The 27,821-nt window shown below is 38.4% G+C and overlaps 1 protein-coding gene across 2 annotated transcripts in view; it reads left to right on the forward strand.

The window, feature by feature from the left end:
- Positions 1-27,821, forward strand: part of F13A1 (coagulation factor XIII A chain) — a 407,127-nt gene that overhangs the window by 281,973 nt on the left and 97,333 nt on the right. For both annotated transcript variants that reach the window (XM_069103537.1, XM_069103536.1), the window contains one exon: positions 19,138-19,256. In XM_069103537.1, coding sequence (XP_068959638.1) covers positions 19,138-19,256 — 119 coding nt within the window. The remainder of the gene's footprint in view (positions 1-19,137; positions 19,257-27,821) is intronic.

The raw sequence follows: 27,821 nt of genomic DNA on the forward strand, positions 1-27,821 counted from the left end.
AAGAAAGAAAGGAAGGAAGGAAGGAAGGAAGGAAGGAAGGAAGAAAGAAAGAAAGAAAGAAGGAAGGAAGGAAAGAGAAGCCATAAACTTTCAGTATCTGCCTATTAAGTATTAGACATTACTCCATTAAATGAGGATATACATTCCATGGGTTATGACCCCAATGAAGAAACTCAGGGCATATGTCCCTGACTTTCAAAGTTGATGTAATCATTGCCTCTGACTTCAGATGAGCAGAATAACCAAACCTCTTTCCCAGTACCTATTCCTAGTACCTTCTTGTAGCCTTCCTCCTATTTTCTTTTTTCCTGATGATCCAGTATAAGCTTAATGTCAATAGAACCTCTTTCATAACTATTTAAATTTAAATAACTTGATTTCCATGCATTAAATATTCTGACCCTAAGTCTTTATTAGAATTCTCTGTACACTCATTCCCACTTTTTTTTTCTTATATGATCATAATTAATGAGTATTCAGTTCTAGGGTTTGTTTTTTTTTTTTTCATTTTGTATTGTTTCATAGAAATCTTTCTATTTTTCTTCATATTTCTCACACCTATCTCATATCTTTCTATCCCATGAAAGAACAATTCTGAGGCTCACAAGGACCCTCTGAGTCTTATTATTGCATTTATAAATGTAAATAATTATAATAAATGCACATTATTTCATATCCACATTCTTTCAAAACATGTTAACATTTTTGCTTTTGAATGATCCCTCTTCATGTTTTTGTATGTGAACAGGTTGGCTTCTTTACATGGGATATAAGATATATACTGAGGCTAGTGACCTACGCTCTGTAGAATTAATATTTTGAATTGTTTGTTAGAGTAGTGGTGACAGGTTACATTGGGCTACCCAGAGTCATTTTTCTCTCCGACCTTGTGGCTCACAGCACATATTTATAAGGTAGCTGGCCAGCCTCAGGACACTGAGAAACTAACTCAGTCATATGAAATTCAAAATTGTATCTTCTTTTCAATAACATTGTCTTCTAGCCAATTGGCAGAAGTTGAAATCTATTCTTGTGTTGCATTGGCACTCAGGTTAGAGATGGAGGAATGTTTATAGCCTTAATTTTGATTTCCCAGGAACGTATCTCCCATTTATAGCAACTAAATGCCCCTATAACATTATCCTAACCTCTTATTTTCATGAACCAATTAATGACATTAAGTAGGGGCATGCCTACACAAAGCTGCACCAATTACTTCCTCACCCCCTGTTACTTCTCTACATAATAAAAGATACATATAAGCACTGAAAACATGTCTTTCTTGATCAATAACTGTGGGTGCTAAGGAAGTGAGTATCTCTAATCGGTTGTACATATAGTTTCTTTGCAACACAGTGTTGACATTTTTTATAATTATAAAAATATTATGTCTGGGTAACAGAATGATATGGGAAAGGATACAATAAATGGGCCATAGAAAAGATTGGAAATTACAGAGGTCTTGATATTGAGGGAATTTTTTAGATATGATAAAAATTTATTTTGTTTAGTCTCATATGTTTCCTTAGTCTATGTTTCAAAGTGTTAATTCCCCACTTCCTTCTTTTTCCCATGCCCTTGGAAACAGATTTATGCAAATGCATACTGAAATGCTTAGGGTATTTTTACATTCTGGGTGTGTGTGGGAAGTACAGGTGGGAAGGGGAAAATGAAATATTCTTCCTCACTCCATTCACAGTCTGGGTCTGCCCTGAATGATCCCCCAGGGCACAACTCTGAAAGGAGACCTTTCTAAAGATGAGTGTCCTGGAATTAGTTATTTAGTTATAGAGTTATACTCTATAACCCTTCTGTATATTTAAAGTAAATGACTATACCTATATGTGCTAATTTATAAGGAATAAGTCATCAGGGCTTGGAGTGAACAATAAAAGAGGGGTGTAGTGGTGTCCACAGACCTAGAGGAAAAAAAGATCATGGTAAGTAATGGGAGGGATGTTTTTGTATGTTATAATTGAGTTGAAACATTTTTATAAGAGAGGTTCTTAGAGTATCAATGAATTAAAAAATATTTTGATAACTGTATTTTAGTATATTTGGTTTCCTTTATAATGCTATTTTAAGCATTTAGAAACATTATTCTAAGAAGGGTCCCATGACATAGGTTAAGAACCCTTAAGTAGAACCACCAAAGTATAATTTGATTTGAACCAAGAAACTGATGGGAACAATCTGCTTCCTTGAGTGGCCAAGAAGGAGGAGGGAAGACTTAGAGAAGAGAAAGAAGGAGGGAGCAAGAGAAGCTAAACTTCTTGCGGACTGCGAGGCTTAGAAGAAACTGAGTCAGGAAAATAAACTAGATAGAGGCACCAATATGGGAAGATAGTTGGAGCAATGGATAGAGCACCAAGCCTGGAATCAGGAAGACCTGAGTTCAAATTTGGCCTGAGACACTTACTAGCTATTTGACCCTGCACAAGTCACTTCACCATATTTGCCTCAGTTTCTTCATCTGTAAAATGAGATGGAGAAGGAAATAACCAACCACTCCAAGTATCTTTGCCAAGAAAACTCCAAATGGGGTCATGAAGAATTGGGCACTACTGAAGATGACTGAACAACAACAACAACATAGAAACTGACAGGCAAGAACAATATTCTCCATACTATATCCCCTCAGGAAGAAGTCCTTATGGTCTAAGCTTGTGTCAGCAGAAATTATAACAAAAACAAGGAGCCTGGCATTTTACAGCCTGTTCATGCTGGGCAGAAGAGAAACAGAGTGACTTAGGAGCAAGTGGCCATTAATATTTTCTGGGTATGCTCACTGTCTCCATGCTTATACTTTAAGTTTGTACCATCTGTGATCTCCCCACTCAAGCCACCCTCCAGCTGCCTCAAAGGCTGTGGGAGGACATTTCTTGTTCTTCTCTACCTACACGGAGTGTTGCTAGTTATTTAAGACAAGAACACGTTGGCTAGTTCAGTTTTGACCAAGTTTGCTGATTAGTCCCGCTGGGGTCTAATAATGAATTAATAATGATAGTTAAGTAGTCTAATAATTAATTGATAATTAGAATTAGCATTTATATAGCCCTTGAAGGTTAATAAAGGGCTTCATGTGTCATCTCATTTGACTCTCACAACCACTCCAGGAAGCAAGTGTTATTATTTCCATTTTGTAGATGAAGAAACTGAGATCGAGAGAGATCAGGAGTCAATTAGGTGGCACCATAGTGCATAGAGTACTCCACCTGGAGTCAGGAAGACTCATTTTCCCGAGTTCAAATTTGGCCTCAGATACTTACTAGTTGTGTGACCCTGGGCAAGTCACTTAATCGTGTTTGTCTCACTTTCCTATCTATAAAATGAGCTGGAGAAGGAAATGGCAAACCACTCCAGTATCTTTGCCAATTTGCCCATTTGACCCAAATAGGGTCACGAAAAGTTGGAAATGATTGAAAAATGACTGAACAACAAGAGATATGCCCAGGGACACATATAGTTGAACTAGTACTAGATTTGGGGTAGTTTTGTTTTCATTTCCAATCACTCTTTGATCCTTAGGGCTAATGTTTTGAGAAACTTGGGTACCTATTAGAAGCTATCGGAGGATCCTAGAAGGGGCCTTAGAAATGATCTAATCTAGCACCATCTCAGATGAGGAACTGAAGCCCAGGGAGATTAGATGACTTCCATCAGTCAACATATTTAACGTACCTGGCACATAGCAGGTGATAAGTGCTGGGGATACAAAAATAAGCAAAAAACAGTTCCTGCCCTCAAGAAGCTTACAATTGAATAGGACAAACAACTTGCAGACAAATATATACAAAGCAAACTATTATAGGTAGGATGAATCGGAAATAGTTATCAGAGGAAGGACACTAGAATCAAGACATGTTGAAGAAATCTTCCAGTAAAAGATGGGATTTTAGTTGGGACTTAAAGGAGTAGGGAGAGTAGAAGAGTAAGAGTGTTCCATGCATGTAAGACAGCCAGAAAAAATGGCCGGAGCTCAGAGATAGAGCGTCTTGGTTATGGAATAGGCAGAAGGCCTGACTGTTAGGGAATAAAGTGTAGGAAGACTGGAAAGGTCAGAGGGGGCTAGACCATGAAAGGCTCTTTGAATGCCAAACAGAGCATTTTTGTATTTGTTCTTGGAAGTAATAGGGAGTCACTGGAGTTTATTAAGTTGAGGGAGTGGGGTGACATGATCACACTTGACCTTTAGGAAAATCACTTTAGTGGGTCAGGAAAGCCCACCAGCAGGATATTGCAACAATCCAGATGTGAGGAGATGAGAGCCTTCACTAGAATGGTAGCAGAATCAGAGGAGAGAAGGAGACATATTTGAAAGATGTTACAAATGTAAAATGAAGAGCATGTGGTGGCAACAGATTGGATATGGGATGGCAGGGGGGGGGGGGGGGAGTTGAGAAATAATGAGGAATACAGGATGACTCCTTGGTTGCTAGCCTGAGGAATGGGAGGGGTGGTGTTGCCCTTTATAGTAACTGGGAAGATAGGAGGTGGGGAGGATTTAGGGGGGAAGATAATGAGTTCTGTTTTGGACATGAGTTTAAGATGTCTACTGGATGTCCAGTTTAAGATATGAGAAGCAGTTGGAGATACAAGACTCAGAGAGACTGGGTCAGGGGAGGTAGATTTGAGAATCATTAGTATCGGAAGGATAATTAAATCCATAGAGGTTGATGAGATCACCATGGGAAGCAGTATTTAGAAAAAGAGAAGAGGGACCAGGACAAAACCCTGAAGGACACCTATTGTTAGAAGGCATCTGGAAGAGGATCCATCAAAGGAGACAGACACAGTCACATGGATAGGTAGGATAAGAATCAGGAGTTGCCTATGATTACACTGGGTTCAGGTGGCAGAAGGATAGACAAGACGGGGAAGGCAAAGAAAGAGATTCAGGCACTCAGGAAGCAGCAGAGCTGGCCTACATGAGGTTCCTCCCATGAGACTCTATCTTCCTGTTCTGTTCCTTGTCATTGGCTATCTCCCATGCCTGGAATGCTCTCCCTCCTCATCTCTGCCTCCTGATGTCCCTGGCTTTCTTCAAATATGACTAAAGATCTCATCTTCTTTAAGAAGCCTTTCCCATCCCTTCAATGCTAATGCCTTCTCTCTGACTTTATCTCCAGTATACAACAACAGGGTTCTTTGTACAACAGAGTTCTTTGTGAAGCCTCTACACAGAGAGAATGACTTTCAGAGCAGATGTGAGTTAAACCTTGTCACACATATTTTTTAAGCATGTGTCTCACTACAATTATGGTGGTCTAAGCTTAAACTTACTCCTCCCATAGATTGTATTTGTTGGAAGGAGTGAACTAGGTTCATAGGAGAATGTTTTGTCTTAATGTCTTTAGCATGTTATCTGAGAGTAGTAGTCACTGACTTCTGGGGACCCAACCTGCCAATTTGGGCAGAATTTGGGAATTTCTATCCTCTTCCTACTGAAGAGGGTAATCATAAAATGATGATGTATAGGGTTAGGGGTGCTCAAGACCCCAAAATACCAACACACCAGGTCCCGCAGAATGAATTCAACTCAAGTCTTCTCTCAGCCAAAGAAAAGCAAAGTTTATTAAAAGTTCATTAAAAGTTCACCACATTGGGTAGACTCTTAAGGAGCCTAGGTGTAGGTAAGGCTTGGATTGGAAAATTCTATGGCACTCTCACAACACATGGAGGCAAGATGTGTCTTATATACAGAAAAGTTGTGGGAGGAATCTAGGAGTGGTGTAGATGAGGAATTTGGGGAGAGCCTTCCGGAGGAGTTAATGAGGTCAATGAGTGATTAAGGGTGGGAAGTTGCTGGAGGCTACCTGGAGCCACAGACAAGTGTGGGCTAGGTCAGTTCAAGGGTGGATTGATATTTTGATAGACTCAAGGGTGGGAAGTTAGATGAAAATGGAGGGCCAAGCTAGTAACAAAGATTTGGGCAGAGCCACAGTGAAAGGCTTATGGCCTCATGCAAATGCCTCATCAAATGGGACAATTCAATCAGAGTTCAAGGGGGTTCCCAGAGCCTGTACCTCATCCTTTTCCATCTCCTCCTTCTTCTTCCATATTAAAACAATTTTTAACATTTTAAAAAGTTTTATTTTCCAAATTCTATCCCTCCCTTCCCTCCTCTCTCCCTGAACTGATAAACAATTTGATACAGTTATACATGTTCAATCATGTAAAACATTTCCATATTAGTCATTTTGTACAAGAAGATTCAAAAAAGAAAGAAGGAAAGTGAAAAATAATATTCTTCAGTCTGTATTCAGACAGTATCAATTCTTTCTCTTTTTTTTTTTTAAGCTGGGACAATTTACTTTTGGCAATTCATGTTTTTTCATTTTGGTTTCTTGAAATATAGCTCTGAAAAGACAGGCTTTTAAAAGTCCATTGTGTTTTAAATAGAGCTACTCTGACTCCACATTAAAATCAAATCATTGTGGCCTTCATTGAATGGCCAATAATCTTGTCCCAACTTAAGCCTCTGTGACTCATTATTTAGCTTTGGATGGTTTAGAGTATAAATAGTATAAATAGGAATTATTTTCTGTTCTGCCAGAAACTGAGGGTCTTCCTCTCCCAGATTGATATCTTTGGGATAGTAAATTGGGCCATCTTTTGTCTCAACTCTTACCCAGCCCTTAGTGATTGAATGGGCATGGCCTCAGACAAACTGAGACCAGGGAAAGACCTAATTTAGAAAGGCCAAGGTCTCCAACTTCATCCTGGGCCACCTCCAGTCATTTTGACCTTTGTCTTACCACTGGACTTCCATGACTGTGGAGGAGAAAGTGAGGCTGATGACTTTGTACAACTCTGTCTCACTTAAAGCCAATCCAGGAGCAGGTCAAGACATCACCTTGGGGATCTCACCAACCACTTAAAGTAGGAAGGAGGAACAACTACACCTCCCTCGTTAAAATATAAGCTCCTTGAGGGCAGGCCCTGTTTTTGTCTCTCTTTGTATCCCTAGTACTTAGCTCGCTGCCTGGCCCTGGCGCATAGTAAACATTCAGTAAATGCTTGTTGGCTTTTTTGAACTTTGTTACCCAGGAACTGATGAGCACTGCAAGACTTTGTTCCAAGGCATGACAAGGCAGGAGCTTGATTATTCCTACATTGGAATACTAAGGCCTGGACCTATAGAGTCCCAGGCTCCTTAGTCCAGTACTCCCAGTCCAGGGTTCTCTTCCTCCTTTGTACCAGCCATTGCAGGACTCGGATCAGTTATGTCGTCTGCTGGGTTCTAGCTGCCACCGCTTGCCCTCTATTTCTTGAATTCTTCCATTTCCAACTGGTCCAGAAGGAGGAAGCTTCTTTCCTTTTCCTCTCAGAGTTTCCTGAAAACGGTACATAAAAATCACCTTCTTATGTGTTATAAATGAGAATTTATAATAACAGTAGTAATTAGTATTTATGTAGCTCTTCAAGGTTTACAAAGTACTGTATATTAGCAGTGATTATATTTATATTTTTATATTTTATTTATAATATATTTATAAATTATTGATATTTATTAAATTATATTTATAAATTATTGATAAAATTTAAATAATAATAAATTAATAATAATACATATAGTGCTTACTATGTGCTAGGCACAATGTGCTAAATGTTTTACAATTATCTCATTAGATCCACACAATAACACTGGGAAGTAGGTGCTATTATTATCCCTATTTTACAGATGAGGAAACTAAGGCAAACAGAGGTTTAGTGACTTGCTCAGGGTCATATAGTACAGTTAGTAACTTAGTTTAAAAAAAAAAGAGGCTAGATTTGAACTCGGATTTTCTTGACTCCAGGTCCAGTGCTCTATCTACCATGCTATGTAGCTATCTTATTTCATACTCATACCAAAGCTGTGAGGAAAGTGTTATTACTATCCCCATTTTATAAAGGCTTCAAGAGGTTAAATAACTTGCCCAGAGTCACACAGCTTTATTTACTATAAATAGGAGCAAAATACAAAGTGTTTCTGAGGGCTGAATGTATTTACAAGGGAATTCAGACTATTATTTTGACTATACAAGAATTCTGGATAATTCTATATATTTTAGTAGGTCTGAGGTCCTGAATGAGCTAGATAGTTAATTTAGTCTCCTAGGAATCTACTGGGTAATAATGGTTTTCTTGCAACTATGACCCTAGGAAATATATCCATTCCCATCATCAACTTTTGTTTATTTATTCATTTTTATGTAGTTTTAATGGAGTATGACTTACTCAATGGCAATCTTTTACTCACAAATATCCGCTCTACAAAATAAAGTTTTATTTTCCTCTAGACCTAAGTTACTCCCAGAACAGTAGGCAAGGTCCATTTGATTATTCAAATGAGCCCACAACCCCTCCTCACCTCAATTAGAACTTCACTGTTTAGCTCCTATCAGTGGTAGGCTGGAGGACTCAGACAGTGAAGGTGCTCTCTGAAGAATGGTGCTGACTCCCAGGTAAAGAGTGTATAAGTCAGCAGAATAAGAAGTCTTCACACCTGGGCTACGTTTGGATGCTCAGTTATTTATCAAATTCTTCCACCATTAATAACACTATCAAATTTGTATAGCACTTCAACCTTTTCAAGATATTTTCCCATCATTATTTCATTGAAGAGCGCTGGGTTTGGAGCTAGAGGTCCTATCCCCTGGCTCTCCCATTTAATATCCTTTATGACCTTGGTCATAATTGACCTCAATTTCCCCATCTATAAAATGGGGGCAGAAGGAATGAAATAGTTGACCTCTAGGAGATATGATCCTCATAACAACCCTTTGAGATTAATGGAGCATCAATTAGCCTTGATCACCATTATCATCTGATAATATAATCTGATGATCACCTGATCATCAATTAAATTAACCCTATTTTACAGATAGAGAAATAGATTCATTGACTTGCCCAAGATCACACAGAAAGCTTTCTTGGCCCAATGCCCTTACTCCTTATTTTGGAAACTCAAAGTCCTTGGTTCCTCTGATTCTGTAACAATCAAAAGACATGCCTGGAAATTTCCGCAATTGTAGTTTTCAGGGCCCTAACCAAGATGGTACAGAACAACTGTGAAAGAGAAAGGGGAAGGGAGGTCCAAGTTGATATTCATGAGATCAAACAATATCTTTATGTGCAAAGAAAAATAATGTAAAGCATCAAGGGCACACTACTACCCAAGAGGGTAAGTGCTAAATAAGGAAGACCTGACATTTTCTTTGTAGATACTGTTCTTTAAGTAAGAGTCATATTTCTAAAACTATTTGAATACGCTTGAAAATTCCTTAACCAGCAAATCTGGCGAATGAGTATGAATCGAAGAAATTTTCAGAACAGATATAATCTGTAATGCATACAGCATGATTAGCAGGGTTTAGCATGTTTGGTTTCAGGGACTTGTTAGACTCTAGGGTCAAGAGGGCCATCTCCTAGTCTGTTTGCCTCCTTCTAGACAAGATGGCCATTAAACCATTCTAGAAAGATAGATGAGTTTGAAATTTCCAGAAAAGCTAACTCCAGAAATGTCATTTTTAATATGTTGCCATGTCTCACAACTCCTACAGGCAAGATGTTGTTCCTAATGTCAATTCCAAATCCCTCCTAATGTAGCTTATCACCCCACCTGCTTAATTTCAATGATGAAAAATATTTTGCAGGCTGAACTCCTTTTCGTTGCCTTTCCCTAGTGATTCAATCTCCAATTGCCTTTTAAATAGTTAATAGTAATAGCTAACATACAGTATATATTTCTACATAATAATGTAGAATTCAATATTATGCATTTATATTATATAATTATCTATATTATCTATATCTGTATATCTATATATTTCTTTCTATGTGCTGAACATTGTGCTAAGCACTTTACAATTCTTGTCTCTTTTCATCCTCACAATAACACTGGGAGGTAGATGCTATTATTATCCCCATTTTATAGATGAAGAAACTGAGGAAAATAGAGGCAGTGACTTGCCCAGGATCATACAGCTGCTAAGTGCCTGAAGCTGGATTTAAATTCAAGTCTTCATGACTCCAGTACTGGAATTCTATCCACTATACCATCTAGCAGTGGGAGGTCTGTGTTATGTATTATTTCTTCTACCCAGCTATTAAAATCTCTTCATTCAGGGCTTCTTCCTTCAGGCATTTTAAAGGGGACACACATCCTTTACTTTTCCATGGTTTTTGAATAAGGGTATTTTTAAGTATCTAAAAGCTAAACACACCCCCTCAAGAAATCACTAAAAGACAAATGACTTGAAGGTTTAGAGGTAACATGGAATCATAGCTAGAAAGTGGAGCTTGGAGTTCGGAAAACCAAGGTTCAAATCCTGTCTCTGAGACATATTAGCTATATAACCTTGGACAAATCATTTAACCTCTCTGTACATGAGGCAGCTCTTTCAAACTAATCTACTACATCAGAGAAGGCCTTGGTGGGTCCTTTGTACATCACCAATTAGTAGGAGAAATCCCAGCAGCCTTCTGAACAACAGCTTTGGATTTTCTTTGATCCTTAAGTACATCTTGCTGGTATCCAGATGTCTAGGAAGTGAAAAACTTCTTAAATTTGTAAGAGTGACTTACGTTTTACCTTAAAGCAGCATGTGAGTAAACTCAAAAGACTTAGCAACCAATACCAACTAATAAACTGCTCTCTCCCATAGAGGTGATTCCCATAGTCAAATTAATTAAATCAGTATTCCTTTATACTGTTCTGGTACAAATTCTAATTTTCCCTGGGTGAGTAGGCAAATGACAATTTCCAAGGCTGCCTGAAATCAATTCTATAAACATGCCCTAAAAATTTACCAGCCCACAATTTTATTTTTAACTATCCCAACATCTCTACAAATGGCAACAGTAAAATAAATGAGATCATCTTTCTTTACTATTTGCCTAGCATAAATTGTTAACCACCCTTGGTGACTGGTTATTTGCAAGATTGCCTGAAGATATGCTCTGGTTTCAGTGTGGCTCATGGGACAACATGATTTTATGCCAGTGGGGTTAGTATCTTTGTGTGTACTCTCTCTCTCTCTCTCTCTCTCTCCCTCTCCCTCTCTCCATTCATTGTTGTTTGCCTCTACTTACCCACCCTCCAAAAGTCACTTAAGACCCCTGGGACCTGTTACTCTATTCCCACCCCAGTGAATTATGGGAGTTTTGTCTCCCAGCCTGGTTCTCAGGCATTTGGGAGTGTGAAGTCTAAGGTAGCAGATGGGGAGCCAGCGTTGAGTCAGAAAGATCTGGGTTTAAGTTAGGTCTCTGATATATATACTGGCTGTATGACCTTGGATAAATTACTTAACCTGTCAGAGCCCCAGGCTTTAAAGTTCCAAAGCTTTACATTGCAAAGCAGTTATGGGGATCTCAGCTGCCTTTGACTATACCAAACAAATCACCTTCAGAACTAAAAAGAAAATACCCCAAAACACAAGTCCTCTGAAATATAGTAATGTTTAGCTCACAGAACTGTGAGCAACTTTACTGGATCTGTCTTTGTTGTACTTTAGCTTTCTTAAGTGCAAAGATGCCTTTCTTTCTCCACTCTTCACAAACAATTCAAAAAAAGGAGATAAAAGACAAAAGAATTCCAGGGGTTAAATAACCAAGTTTCCACTTTTTTTTTTAGCCCATCAAAGAAAGATTTTTGGAGTTTCCATAGTGATATGAATATTTTTTACCTACCTCTAGGACAACTGTATTTTAAAGTGACAGATGTGCTTTACCCCTTCAATCTTCCCATAAAGTCAAGAAAAAAATTTAAATTTAAAATGTGGGTTCCTCTATTTGACTTTCTATGACTTGCCATGGATTCATGATCATGCCTGTCCATCTTGTGGCATGATTTAGTTGAGTGGCTAGAAGGAAAAGGAGACCTATTCTTGAGTCACAAAACTGCCCCCCTGTCCCTGGTTTGTGGCTTTGATTTATAATATGCTATCAATAAAAACCCAAAGATACAAAGCAAATTCTTAGATAGGGTAAGAGTCCCTTTTCCAAGTTTCTTTCAGTTCCAATTTTGTTATAAGTATGTGACAACAATTCATAATAGCAAAGGAAATGAATAAGAATTATAAGTATATAGCCCTAGCTAAGATCTACTATGAATGTGTTAAAGTGAGACCAAGTTAAAGTCAACAAGCATTTATTAAATACCTATGATTTACCAGGCCTTGTGCTAAGGGTTGGGAATATGGACAAAGGCCTACACCATGACAAAAACTGGTGATGACACCAACAAGCAGTTATCTCATAGAACTGAGCTAACAAGAGGAGGAGTCATGGAAGCTGACATTTAACTAGTGATTTAGGGTTTACTGCGGGTTGATCTTCTTTCATTTGGTCTTCACATCAACTTTTCTGAGGGAGTCAGAGCAGTATCATTACCCTGACTCTTCAGAGAGGTTAAGTGACATATACTCCCAAGCCTATACACCTCATTAAGGGACACAACTGGATTTGACTACAGAAGTAAGTGTATTTCTAAGTATATTTCAAGTTCTTCTTACTACAGCTTCTAGACTCTTACTATATCTCCAGTTGGTTTCTATTCCACTAATAGGTTTAATGTCATTTCATATACACTATTACCTATATACATACAATTTTAAAATTCCTTTTCACTTTCTCTTAATTTATATTCTAGATGTATCTCCATTTAGCTTTATCTGACACTTTATTGAAAGTCTTAAAAATTAAATTAGTCAGATTGCTTGTTGATTGGTACATCTGAAAGCAGCCAATTTTCAATTAATGTTTCTTGCTGTGTGACCCTGGACAAGACATTTAACCCTGTTTGCCTCAGTTTCCTCACCTATATAAAGAGCTAGAGAAGGAAATGGCAAAACACTCTGGTATCTTTGCCAAGAGAATGCCAATTGGGGTCATGAAACATCTGATCTGACTGAAAAAAAATTGAAACTACTATGTGTAAAGCATTGTTCCTAACCCTGGTGATATAAATAGCAAAGTGAGACAATCCCTGCTCTCAAGGAGCTCATTTTCGAATGGGGGAAGACAAGATAGGTGGAAGGTTTCAGTTGCAAGTCAGAAGGAAAAGTCCCATGGTCCTTAGTGGCAAAGCTGATAGTGATGTCTCTCCTTCAATGTCCTTCCTACTGATAAAAAAAAAATCATATTCACTTCTGATGTTGAACTGTTTGGCAATGCCAAGGACTTTGGTGGCAAGAACTGTCTTTTCTAATTCTGAGATATACTAGACCCTGGCTATATAAAGGTTTTTTTTTTTTTAATGATGCACTTCCTGCCCTCTTGTAGTTTACATTTTCTTGAGGTGAGAGGGTGAAAGACAATAAATATACAAGAAATCATAATAAAAGATAAGAAAACTCCTGTTACCTCTAGTATAAAACATAAATTCCTCTGGCACAAAAACAAAAACAAAAAAAACTCTTAATGATCTGGCTCAATTATTGCACATACCTCCCCTTCCCATAGTCCATCTTCCAGCCAAACTGGCCTCCTTCCTGCTCCTCACACTGTACTTTCCATCTCCAGAATCTGCCTTTGCAGATACCAATGCCTGAAATGCATTTCTTCCTCACCTCCACCTTGAGAGTCTTGGTGCTACCATGAGTCACTCTTGGCAACCCACCCCTGCCCACCCAGGCACTAGTGCCCAATATATGTTAACTACTTTATGATAACTTGCATTTTGTGTTCAATTTTCAGTGTACATACTGTTTCCCCCCATTATTATATTATACATATTTTTGTATATAAACATGTATTTGTTTTCATGCTGTCACCCTGATTGAAATATGAGCTCTTTGAGGGCAGGGACTCCATATTTCCTGTGCCTAGCACAGTTTCAGGAACATAGCAGGTATTGAATATTCAGTATAACTGGATAAATGCTCTTTTTTTTTTTCCATTGATTGATTGAACAAAATAAATGGCCCCTAAATGGAGTCTTGAAGGGAGAGAATTCTGAAAGATAAAGATGAGGAAGAAAAAGCCTTGCAGGTATGGGGGAATCAACCTGTGTAAATAAATTAAGGTAGGAAGGTAAGAAGGCAAGTTGAATTCAGAGTGGCACTAAGGGAAGTAGTTGGTAGGTAATAAAACTGAAAAGATAGTTTGAAAGCAGGTTATGGAGGGAATTAAACACTGGAATCTTTTTACTCTAGAAAGAATAGGGAACCATGGTAGATTGTTGAGCAGGTGAGTAACATCGTCAGACCCATGCCTATAACAGACATATATTGCGGAAAGAGCCCTTTTCCTAACTTAGCTGTCAATTTGAGTTTAGATGTGATTGAACCTAAGTAGATGAGCAAAGATTTTGTTACAAAGCTATCTAGACTAAGCTTTCATTTTGTTAAATGGGGGAATAACTCACTATATCTTCTTAAAGGACCATGGATAACAAGGAAAATGCAAAGAGGGTAAAGAGCCTGCTTGTTAGCAGAATGCTAGACTTAAAGTTAGGGGAAATGTGGGTTCAAATCTTGCTTTTAATACTTAATAGTTATATGACACTAGTTCATATTTCTTCTCTGAGACTCATATATAAAATAGAGATAATAATCCCATCTACCTCACAGGATTTGGTGAGGATCAAATGAGATAAAATGTGTTGTAAACCTTAAAGGGCTAGAAAAATAGCAATTATTATTTTCATATTACCAAGAATCACTTATATGTATGAAGGGGTAAGAAAAAAAGGCCATTCTGGAAAAATAGGACCAGGAGGAGGTAGGCTGATTATATATGTCAGTCAGCAAGCTCTAACTATGGAATGCTGGAGATATAAAGATATACAATGGCCATTCCCTCAAGGAGCTTGTTCTGATGTGGGAGACAACAAAAAAGATGGAAGACAATCTCAGAGGGAAGTCTTTTTAGGATGACAGTGGGTGAGTCTGGTAATGGAAAGATTTAGTGGAAGAGATGAGAAAGACCTCCTTTAGAAGGTGGAATTTGAGCTAAGTCTAGAAGGAAGCCAGGAGAGAGAGATGAAAAAGGAAACTATTCTAAGCATGGGAGACATCCAATGGGAAAAGTCGGTGTGATAGAAGATGGGATGTCCTGCAAGAGGAACAGCAAGATCAAAAGCCAGTAGAAGGACAGAGAGTCGTATGAGTAGCCACATAATATTTTAAAAGTCTAGAGGGAGGCCTTCAGCCCAATGGGTAGATCATTTCTATCACAGGCATTTGTCTGAACAAGAGTCCCCACAGGATGAGAAGGGATGAATGAATTGTGATTAGCATTTCTGGAGGGGAATAAATACATTGATGAGATTAACAGGTACAATTAAATACCGAAGTCATTTATGATACCCAATTTCTGTTGAATATATCTTTATAATGTAACAAGTAAAGTATTAGAACTGTAAGTGACCTCAGAAGTCAACTGGTCCATCATCTCATTTTGCAGATAAGAAAACTGAGACTCAGGGAGGTCCCATCCCAAGGTCACAGTGAATAAGTGGAAGAACTAGGTCTAGAACCCAGGTTTCCTAACTCAGTCCCACGCTCTTTTCACTAGATCACTGCCTGTTATATCCCTCTAAAGGGAATCCTGGGTTTGCTGCTAGTGAAAAGAAGAGATGAAAGGATTTTCTGTTCTTCTTTATTCTTTTGCATTTACAGGTAGCATTGAAGAGAAGGTAAATAGGCTTTTTGAGCACATCAGGGGTTGGGCAAATGATGCTTCTATTTGCCTAAAGCTAGGCTGGATGAAAAAGGAAACATGGGGAGGGGATGGAGCAGTCTCCTTTCTCTTGCACTAGCTGGAGAACACAGGTTCCCCGGCACTTCAGGGAGATGGGAATGCACCCTGAGTTTTAAAAGATGTGATAAATACTTTTGCAAGGGTAAAACCCTGCTGTGTCAATGTGAGGTATGGCTTTATGGCTAAATTATAAATACAATGGCGGTGGCACTTACATTGGTAGTGCCAGTTCTATTTTAAGGAATCTGACAGATATATGAGAGCTTTAGTGCATTTAAAATTGAATCCATATTCTTAGATGGGAACTTATGAACACAAAGCCCAGTGGTGGGAAGAAATAATCAAAGAATATAGGCCTGAAAGGGGCCTTTCATGATAATCTGATCTTAATGCTATTTGTCATTCAGTCAATCAATAAACATTTAAGTGCCTACTATGTGCCAAGCATTGTGTAATTCCCTTCAAACTTTCTTCAGGTCTGCATCATTATTGCCTTTTCTATGAATATCATGGCTATACTATATAGTATATCCTTAACTTTGTCAGGATTAGAGCTACATTTGACTTTTAACTGTTGATGAGATGGTAGGAAGAGATAAGGGAAAGGAGGTGCTGAATTAAATAAAACGTGTGTGTGTATGTGTGTGTGTGTGTGCACAGAGACAGAAAGGGGCTAGGGGAGAGAGAGAGGGGGGGGGATCACTTTAATATTTGTAAAGAACACAAAGAAAGGTCAGAAGGAAGACCAGAAAGAGGCACAGACAAGCAGGATAGCCTTGAAAACTCTAAGTTGAATTTATTACATATTTTAAAAGAAAACAAATTGTACATAATAGAGATGAGACAGCAAGTGGTGAATTGGATAGAGTGCTGGACTTTGAGTCAGGAAGACCTGAGTTCAAATTCCCCCTAGATACTTAGTAGGTGGGCAAGTCACTTGATCTCTCTAAGCCTCAACTTCTTCATCTGTAAAATGTGAATTAAAAAAGAACCTCAGAGGTAGCTAGGTGGCACAGTGAATAGAGCACCGACCCTGGAGTCAGGAGGACCTGAGTTCAAATCTAGTCACAGACACTTAACACTTACTGTGTGACTGTGGGCAAGTCACTTAACCTCAATTGCCCTACCTCCCCCCTCCAAAAAAAAAAAAACCTCATAGAGTTGTTTTGAGGATCTTAATAGCTGAATCCATGGTCATGCCCTGTGCTGCTCTCGAACCAGGACACAGAACACAAGACAAGAGAGGATCAGCGCAATGTCGATATGTCCTAAAGCATCAGCTTCATGTCTGCCCGACATGCCATGATTTCATTCAATTACCCATCATTGGGAAAGATTGCTCAGAAGTTGATGTCTTTGTAATATTTGGTCTTTAAATATAATTAAAACAAATTGATACCAGAAGAGTTCATTGAATTAATACATTTTAAAGAAGAATCTGTATAAAAAATCCTTTTGATAGTTTGAAATACATTTTATCCCATTCTCCAACATCAGAGAAGGTTGGGGAAGGTATGGTGATTACCAGTTTACCATCCAATCATCTACTTCCTATCGAATATACCTTAACTGGGACACCTGTTACAATGACATTGGTGTATTGTTTTATATATGTGTGTGTGCATATATAACATATATGTTATATAATATATTATAAATACATATATCCTATTATATATAATATATATTAAATTACCATAAAAATTAGTTGTTATTGGGTAAAAAAGGTATCTCTCAAGATCTCCCCAAATTCATAAAATAATTCTTGGATTTAAGGAAACCAGATGTCTGGGAAGAAGGCAAAGGAGAGGAGGGAAAAGAATCAAAGATTTTGCTTAGAGAAGCTGAACACCAGCAAAGATGAAATATTCAGATAAAAGTTTACCTTACTCTGGAATAGGAAAAGAAACAAATTAGAATTGGAATTAAATGGCAAACTTTTCAGGGATATAGAGGAACCAGAAGCTGAGAATAGTCTATCTGGCCTCAGATGCTTGGAAAGAAGAATGCAGAGCTGAGAGAGAGTAATAAGTTTTGTTCCTAAACTAGACCAAGCTGAACTCATGGACTTAGAATCAAATTCATTCTTCATTTGTACTCTCATAGTACCCTCAGAGATAGGATTGATAGCTTCCTAGTGTCCTCAGAGAAATAATAAAGGAATTAATATCACACTCAAAAATCCCAGCCTGGGAGTGTGTTACAGAATGATCACTATGAAAAGGAATACAAAGTAATGGTGAAATATATTTTCAAGGCAAAAGCCACAGGGAAGGAGCCCCAAATCCACCCAGGGGGCAGCCAACACAGGGAACCTGGCCATGCACACTCATATGGAAAAAGTAAAAAAGAACTAATTTCCTTCTCAATCAATAAACATTAAATAAGCACCTGCTGAAGGCTGCCTGGTGGCACAGTGGCCTGGAGACAGGAAGACTCATCTCCCTGAGTTCAAATCTGGCCTCAGATGCTTACTAGCTATATGACCCCGGGCAAGTCACTTAACCCTATTTTCCTTAGTTTCCTCATCTGTAAAAATGAGTTGGAGAAAGAAATGGCAAACCACTCCAATACTTTTGCCAAGAAAACTCCAAATAGGGTCACAAAGAGTTAGAAATGACTGAGAAACAACTGAATAATGACAAGTATATACTATGTGTCAGGCTAAGTGTTGGGGACGTAAAAATAAGCAAAAGATGGCCCCTCCCTCAAGGCTCTTACAATCGAAGGACCCTATCAAATGGACACCTTGATTGATGAAATTGCCTTCTAAACCACTGAGGGTAGTCACATGGCAAAGATGGAGTAACGACAAATAGGTAGGCTCAGTGTTCTACTGGTATCCTTAAGATATCAAAGAAGAGTGACTGACATTGGTTAGACCCCTGTGATGCACTCATGGGAGGACAAAGACAAGAATTACTCTTGCAGGATGGACAAGACCAGATGGGTTGCAAGCTGCATGGCTGGAACGAATATCCAAATTGATGAGTTTATAGGTTTATTCTGAATATTGATGCTTTGATGGATGTGTGATTTCTTAGGCCACAGATTTAGCTGTTTTCTATTAACATTAATAGAGTAGAAATTTTTCTTTGGTCTGTGTTGCTGATTTGGTGCTGCATCATAGAATTCTGATTTTAAAATTGCTGGTGCACAGTAATCATAAAATGCTTGATGAGACATGGCGATTTAATTGTGCCATCCTGAGCGCATGAAGAAGAGTCTGGACTTGTCAGCATTTCCCAGCATGCCTCATTTACATTCCGATTTTTGGTGCTGATTGTACTCACTGTTGATTCAGATTCCATAGGAAGAAATGAGAGAAGACTGTGAAGTGGAGATTTTTTCATCATATTTTTCATGTTTCAATTAAAAAATGAAACCTTACTTTGGAATATTTGAAAGTTGCTTAGTATTGGTTATTATGTTTAAACCCTTCTGCAGAGGATGCTGTGTATCTGGATAATGAGAAGGAAAGAGAAGAGTATGTCCTGAATGACCTTGGGGTGATTTTCCATGGAAACTTCAATGATATAAAAACTAGGAGCTGGAACTATGGTCAAGTAAGTCATTTTGAACTTTATCATCATCTTCCCAAGCATGTATTTAAACCCATAGAGCCCAGTCTTTTAGAACCCCTTTTCAGTGGCCAAAAAGAAATATATGCTGTCCTGAGAGTAGTTGGATTATTCATATCTGTTTATTGGGAAAAAAAAAACCAATGCATTTTCTTCAAAAACTATAATGCCCTAATGGATTTGTGATCTCAGTAATGTGAATATTCCCAGCAATGATATAGATTTCTAACTATCTATGCCAGGTTTTACCCTCATCGTCATCCTCTGTAGCATTAAAGTAATATTCACAGTACCAGCAGTGACTGTAAATATGCTGGCATAGTGCTCAATCACAAAATATAACAAACTCTCCATATAGAAGACAGAAGCAAAACATTTATTCAGACACCAGAGAACTAAATTCCAACACCAGGAAACTGAATCCATCATAGCAACATAGAAGTTAATATACCATAACACAGCAGAGAGCCACACCATCCTTTAGCCTTCCCACAAACAAGTCTACCTGTCACAGCAGGAGGCAAACTCTCACAAGCCTAGCTGTCTTCCTGGGTGCACCCTCTCTCTCCCATCATCTAACTGCTCTGACTCCCAGCTTCCTGTGGGCTCTTCTCCACCCTGCCTGCTCCACCCTTTAGCAAACTCCTCCCACCACAGACTCCGTGTGATTACATTAAGCCTATTAAGAGACAGGGAAGATCTTCAAATTCCCGTTACCATTACATCATCCCTTAAATTCATCAAAGAGGGTCTACCCAATATCCCCTTCAGTCTTCGTCACTTTCTCTGAAATAATGAGAATAGCGATAGAGGATAGATAATCAATAAATTGTCCATTAGTTATGCCTTATCCTCACCACATGACCAGCCCTTTATTTCTTGATTACGCATTTCTTTTAAGGAAGTCCTTTACTCTCATTCTTCTTCACAATTTCTCATTTACAGAGTGTTGCATCCTACCAATGCTCAACATGTATCTTTCCTTTGCCCTCCAGACAATCTTCAATTTCAATTCTTCAAAGACTATAGTGTTCCATTATGAACCCTATAAACCTCAAGATAGTGTCTATGAATTCTTGTTTGGATTTTATTCATTGCAGCAGCATATGCAGACCTTTTTAAATAGTGAGCCTGGAAATGTAAAAAAGGGCCACAGGAGACACTCCACTTGCAGTGTGTCTTACTATAAGCTTAGATGGAATTCATTGCACAGAAGAAGAGCCATTTCAGTCCCTAGAGTCTTAAAGTTGGGGTTTGCATAGGCCATGCATACCATTGGGGAAAGGTTCAACAAGATTTGTGATCTTATACCAGAAGAGCATGAATCACTCTTCTCTGCTGATGAAGGATTTGATACACAAAACAAAAACTGAGAAGAAAAATACTGGCAGCCTCCTCATGATCCTGGCTAGGGATTTTATGACTATCTCATGTGGTGATAATCTCTCTGGGATGGCCTAGGGGAGTGTGTCTTTAGAGAAGACAGGAGCTTAAGTGAAGTGGTACCAAATTATTTTGTCTGAGTAGAAGAGAAAGGCAAGTTCTAGAGAAAAAGAAGACAAAAAGAAAAAAGGAAGGCAACTTGTAGAAATTTGGGAGTTTTATCAAAGGATGCCCCTAGCTTCTTCTACTGCTTTGTTTCTGACCTTTTGAATTCTCGTAATAGGAAGACTTCAAAATATTCTTTTTTTCTACCGTTTCTCTTCTAAATTCTAATATTTCAAACATTTATGTCTCTTCTTCATAGATAACCTATATATCTGATGGGGATGGGATCTGAACCCCTAAAAGGAAAAGACCAGGTCTGGGATCTGGATCCCAAAAAGGAAAATCCCTGAGCTCTTCCACATGGCCCAGGTCCCTGGCATTCACCTGGGGCAACTGGCCCTTCCCAGTTAATTAACTGCCCTTTTATTGTGGCCCCATTGCCTACACCTGGCCTTGTCCTAGACTACTATCTAGACCCCTTCCACGTGGTCCAGGTCCCTGGCATTCACTTGAGGCACCTGGCCCTTCTGGGTCCTTCTCTGTTACCTCCCAGTTACTCCAGACTACTTGGCCACTCCTAGATCCTTCCCACAGTCTTTAGGTATAGAAGGTCCATCTTGCCCCCACATTAAATTGCCTGTATTCCTTAAGAGTCTGGTCAATTCTCAGATTCCTTAAGTGTCTGGCCAATATAACGGATTTTTAGAATCATGCCCACCCTGACTGGTGTTTTAATAAATTTTGTCTTTGACTGAAAGAAGGTTTAGTTTGAATTCATTCAAGGCAGGACCCACACATAATTATTTTGGGGTCCCAACACCCCTAAACCTCAACATATCTACATAAAAGATCCCTTTTCCCCCTCTGTTACCATGGATTTTAAATTTTACCCTACAAGCAAAAGTCATTGAAGGAAGGGGGATAACATGGACAAATAATGCTTTAGAAATATCAATTTGACAGCTTTGTGGAAGTTAGATTGGAGAACAGAGGCTGGGGGCAGACAGAAGTTCAGAGGCTGTTGCCATAATCAAGTTGAAAAATGATGAGGGCCCAAACCAGGGTAGGGGTGGCTACCAGCACCATTAAGGGGATAGATGCAGGAGATGTGGTTTAGGTAGAATTGACAAGACTTGGCAACTGATTGGATATTGAGGTTAAGGGAAAGTAAACAATCAGGGATTACTATGAGGTTGTGAACTGGGCAGCTGGAAAAATGGTGATGCCATTAACAGAAATGACAGAAGTTTGGAAGATGGGGATAGGTTTGGAGAACTAGAACAGAGTAATGAGTTCCATTTTGGACGTGTTGAGAATGAGATATCTATGGAACATCTAGGTGGAGAATAGCTCAGGCGAGAGAAAAAGGTTATAACTGTAATAGATATAATGGTGCCATCACAAATTGTCACTCCTGCTTTCTCACAGTAAGGGTGTGTAAGCACTCTCGGTCCTTGTCACTCTACTTTTCCTACTCTCCTAAGAATATGATGCATGTATTTCTCTTGATTTCTGCCTACTTTTGTAAAGCAGTCCCATATTTTCTGTCATTCGTGACTCCTCTTACTCACTATTTTCTTGAGATTAATACATCAGACTATGTAGCTGGTATATTTCAGACTCTTTGCTTTGTTTCTTTTCTACATAAGAAGGTTAGATGTTGGTACAAAGTATTATTAGGAAAAAAATTGTGTCTTGTTACAGAACCAGAATGGATTGTAGAGGTGAGAGGTTCACTCAGTTTTTTTGTGACCTGACATATCATATAAGTTGAACTTACCTAATGTTTCTGGGGTCTCTTTTAATCCTTTAAAAATCCTGAGCTGCATCTTATTCAATATTTCTCTCTTATACTTTATTTCTGCATATTTCATAGCTCAGATGTCCACTATTCTATATGAGTATATGATATATTTCAGGTACATTTAATGGATTGGGTAGACTGTTATTGGACAGGCAGTCTAGCTACTCTTTATGAAGTTCCTTTGGCAAAATATGCTTAGTTCCTTTGTTTAAATTAATTTTTTGATATCTTTAGTTTTTTTACATTGGAATTTCTCCCAATGTCCCTGCCACCTTATACCATACAACAAATAATAATATTTTTTAAAGAAAAAAGAGGAAGAAGAGGGGAAAATCCTTGAAGCTGATCAATAGATGGAAAAAGTCTGAAAATAAATGCAATATTGCACACGTGTGGACCTCCTACCTCTGCAAAGGAGTGGTTTGGGTGTCCTCCCATATCTCTTCTTTAGGGCCAGGATTGTTCATAAAATACACTTAGTTTCAAACAACTCAAGTAAAAAATAACCATTTTTAGAACATAGATTAATCATAAATTGATGGATTGTCTATATTACCAGCAAAGTCCACATTAAGTCAATTAAGAACATAGCTTTTTATGGACTATTAACGCAATTTTTCTACACATGAATGCTACTAATTACAAATGGGTATTATCCCTGTATTAAAGCAGCAACTATAGTTCTACTTAGACAAGTGTTGTTAGCAGCTAGTAGAATTATAACTGTCTGCATTTAAAAGTGATGAGTATTTATTATTTTTTTCATTGCAATTCAGCCAATTCATTAATTCTGCCTGGAAACCTTTACCCCTCAAAAATTAGACCTAATTAATGAGTTTTGGTATACTTCCCTGGGAGCACACACATTTCAGGAGGAAAACATTTTGTAGCAACAACAAGAAGAAAAATAAGTAGTTGTGTTGTTTTTGTCAGAAAGTTTTGCTTGAGTCATACAAATCAACAGCTAACATCTTCTAAAGGTGAGATATAGTTTTGTCTTTGATGTTTGTGTTCATGAGTGATGTTTTAAGTAGTGCTGCTATCTGTGAGTGTCAATACAAGAAGAGTAATGAAGATCTTTCTTCAACTGGTGCTGCTCTCTGTGGCCTAGAGTCACTGCTAACTTGAATTGAATGCCCAAGATACTCAGCCTATAAAGATGCTGATGGTAGTTTTAAAGTCTTTGAACTAAGGAACCTACAAACATCATGCAAATTCCTGAAGACAGATGTCCAGGATCTGGTATTTGACTAAGGTTGTAATATTGGATTTGAAAAATATACACACAATGAAATGAAAGTGAGGACAAATTATTTTGCAGAACCAAAGTAGTCTTATGAGCTGATAAGCCAGAAAAAGACAAAGGTAGTATACCAGGATACACCAAGGAAACCCAGCACGTGATAACTTACATTACTAATAGAGGGTTTGCTTGCAAATCCTGCTCCCTGGGCAATACATAATCTATTCAGTGTTGCTTTAATTATCAGTAACTAAGAAGTTCAGTGTCCTATGGGAACCAGTCAATTAACAAACATTTATTAAGCACCTACTACATGTCAGTCACTATATTAGGTTCAGAGAATACAAGTAATAAAATTAAAAAAATTCTTACTCTCAATTAGCTTACATTTCTAATGAAGGAGACAACATGTAAATCTTAACGAATTCTATGAGGACAAAGGAGGAGGAAAAGCATTCCAGGCATAGGAGATGGCTATCACAAAGGCATAGAGATGGGAGATGGAATACTGTGTGTGAGAGACAGAGAGAAGCTCAGTTTATATGTATCAAAGAGCATGAGAAGGGAATAATGCATCAAACTGTCAAGATAGGTTTGTGCCCATTTACAAAGGGCTCTAGAAGCAAAAGAAAGGAGTTAACATTTTATCCTAGAGGTAATGAGGAAACTATTGGAATTTATTGAGGAGAGAAGTGACATGGTCAATTTGGTGCTTAAAGAATGTTGTTTTGGCAGTTACTTGGAGGATGGACTGAAGTAGAGAGATATTTGAGACAAGGAGACCAATCAGAAGACCATCCTCATGCCAATCCATCCTCCACACAACTCTTAAACTTACTTTTGTTGTCAGTCTGCATGTCCCTATGGCATCCAGACCTCCCTGAAATCTGATGCCTGTAGGATGTGAGAGCTGGTGGGAATGTAGTCTAGGCTAACCCTTTACCTATACCAAGAATACTCTCTACAACCTCTCAGATAAGTTGTCAGTCGCCGTTTGAATACTTTTAGTGATGGGGAACTCACTATCCAGCTATTGAGTATATTCCACTCTTAGAGAGCCCTGGTTGTTAGGAAGCTCTTCTTTGTTCTGGACTGAAGTCAGTCACCTAAAAAATTCAACTCATTGATCTTAATTCAGTTATTTTCTAGAGCCACATAGAATAAGTCTAATGCCTCTTCCCCCTGACAGTCCTGCAAGTATTTAAAATCCCTTTCATTTATCCTTCAGTCTACCCTGCTCTAATCTAGTTCATCTTATCAGATGTCTTTAAACTCCATCACCATCCTGTCCTTTGGATTCATTCTGGTGTCACTAGTACAGAGGTGCTTATCTGTTCCCTTGTTCTGGAAACTGTGTTTCCATGAACACAAGAAATTCAAGTTTATAATATTTGTAATGACCCTGGTAGCTTCCCCATCTTCTAAATGAAGACACCCAAGGGAAACTCAAAAGCTCCTAAGTCTGCATTAAGACATACATCAATACAGCACTTTTGGTTTTGCAACCACATCACTCTGTTGACTAATTAAATTTGCAATCAACTAAAACCACGGGTCTTTTGTCAAATGTATCTCTAATCTTGTACTTGCATAGTTTGGGGGATTTTTTTTATTCCAGTGAAGAATTTCAAGTTTATCCTTTTAAAATCTCACCATTAAATTACAAGTATGCCTTCATCAAGTTATTGATAGGCATTTAATTTAAAAGCAAACCAAGGGCAAAGCCCTATACTGTGCCTTTAGTGACTGTTATCAGTCCACTCTTTAGATATGGATGTTTACCTTAAACTGAACTTTCCTGGAAGTATTATCATCCAACTCATGTTCCTCTATCTATTAACAAGAATATCTTGAAAGATTATCAGATATCTCACTGAAATCCAGGTATCACATATGCTAGGTAGGTTTAATTACTCGAACAGATCTGTGATTCATTCATTTGGAAGTTTCCTTCAGTGGTACAGCTCACAAGCCATTAATCCCTACCCATCTTGTATGACTCTTATCCTATCCAGGCCTCCTTCAAGTTCATCACACAGGGTCCATCCAACATGCTGGAGGCCTGCCTTGCTTTCTCCTCGCATCACAGCAATGCCTAGGGAGCGCTCAGGAAGTCTGCTTGTCATCCCTTGTCCTCACCCCATGATTTAGCCCATCTTCTTCCCTATAATTTTTTTCCTGATGATATCTTTCAATCTTGCTCTTTTTCAAAGTGCTTATACATTGTAGATGCTCCCTCCCACCATGTGCTTCTCCATTGCCTTTTATGGACTAAATATTTTTAATCCCTCTGAGACAACTGTGTTATGTGTATTGAAGTCACACAATAAAACCAGTAGAATAATGTCATTAAAAAAGATGAACTTTTGTTTCTGGGAGGAACTTAAGGTCATTAAGGGAGCCTTATAACTTCCCGAAACTGATCTAATCTGTTCTTCTCCTTAGGTTTCATTCTGGGCCCAAACTCCATGCCCATTTATGCTGTACATTAGTATGTCCATCCCATCCGTGGGTACTGATAGAGAAGTTCTAAAGATTGGACATTCTAATCTCAGCAGTGGATATTTTTCATCCATTTGGTCTTTCTTATTTAGATAGTAAAGGCAAACACTTTTGAGTGGCTACTGATCTCTTCCAGGAAGCTCTGCATTGTTCTAGGGCTTGATGTAACCAGGACAATATTATCTGTAGAAAGGAGCTTCTATTTGTATGCTGAAAATAAATGTTTGTTTCTATGATGTGGGAAGCAACAACAGCAACAATGACAACTAATTGAATCAATCTGTTCACTCAAAAAGCTTGGTCAGATAAAATCTGGGCGATGTCGAAGCCAAACAATCTATTGTTTGATTTTTTTTTTACTCTCCAACTGGAGATTTGTGTTATGAAGTAGATGGCTCCACTGACTCACTTGTACACTTGATAAACTAGTACAGTAATCCACTCCTGCATCTCACGTTTTGGGGCTCATGCTTCACTGATACATTAATTGGTTCCTTAAGGAAGGATTAAGCATCAATTACTCACACAGTCAGGCTGAGATCACAGACAGAAGCATGTGAATGAATGAAAAACCAAGTATAAGTGACAAGAGTGCAGGGCAAATGCACTTTCATCGATTACACTGTGAGCTTTGACACTAGTTTGATGGCTGAATGTAAAGAGAAGCCCACTTCCTTACATTGGTGAAAGTGATGAGTCACAGAAGAAGGCCATGGGCAAGGGGAATAGGGGTTGAGCAAATGTGAGATACCCTGTGTATTTATATGCCTCTGTGAAGATAATGGATAGACACAGACCCCAGGCAGTCTTTGCTGGGCTTATGATTATTTAATAACCAGAGAGACACAATTTGGTCCTGTGCAGCCTCTGCATGCAACCTTGCTAGTAATTTCTGGTGACACCCTATCCCAATAGACTTTTTCTTTTCTTCTCTCTCTTTCTCTGTCCATTTTCCCTCACTTTTATCTGTCCCTTATTCCTCAAATTTTCCTCTACTTTCTCCCTCTAGTGATTTAGGCATAGATAGCAGTGGATCTTAAGTACATGCTACTCTCACTGAGAGCTCTTGGGGCTTGAATTGGCTAACATGGCCTATAATGGTTGTTGCTTGGCATGAATTGGGATATTTGGGTTATTGTCATTAATTTTTCATAGACCCTGGTGTATCAGTACTCTGGAATCCTCCGCCTTTTCTTTACTTGGAACCCCCTTCTCTTCACTGGTAACTCTCTCCTTGGGATGACCATTTTAGGAAGAACCCTAGGTATGTTTCACTCTATCACTCCTGGACTCCCCTTTCTTTCCCTTGCTACCAACTCCTGTTTTCTAGTTCCCTATTTTGTTTTATCTTCTGCCATTAGAATGTAAACTCCTTGAAGTGTTTCCTTGTATTTGTATCATTAGTGTTTAGCACAGTGCCAGGTACATACTAAGAGATTAGTAAATGTTCTGTGTCTGTCTGTCTGTCTATCTATCTATCTATCTATCTATCTATCTATCTATCTATCTATCT

Source organism: Petaurus breviceps, unplaced genomic scaffold (genome assembly GCF_028583685.1).
Source record: "Petaurus breviceps papuanus isolate PSGF00001 unplaced genomic scaffold, PetGlider_PUasm1.0 582, whole genome shotgun sequence".
Taxonomy (NCBI): Eukaryota; Metazoa; Chordata; class Mammalia; order Diprotodontia; family Petauridae; genus Petaurus; species Petaurus breviceps.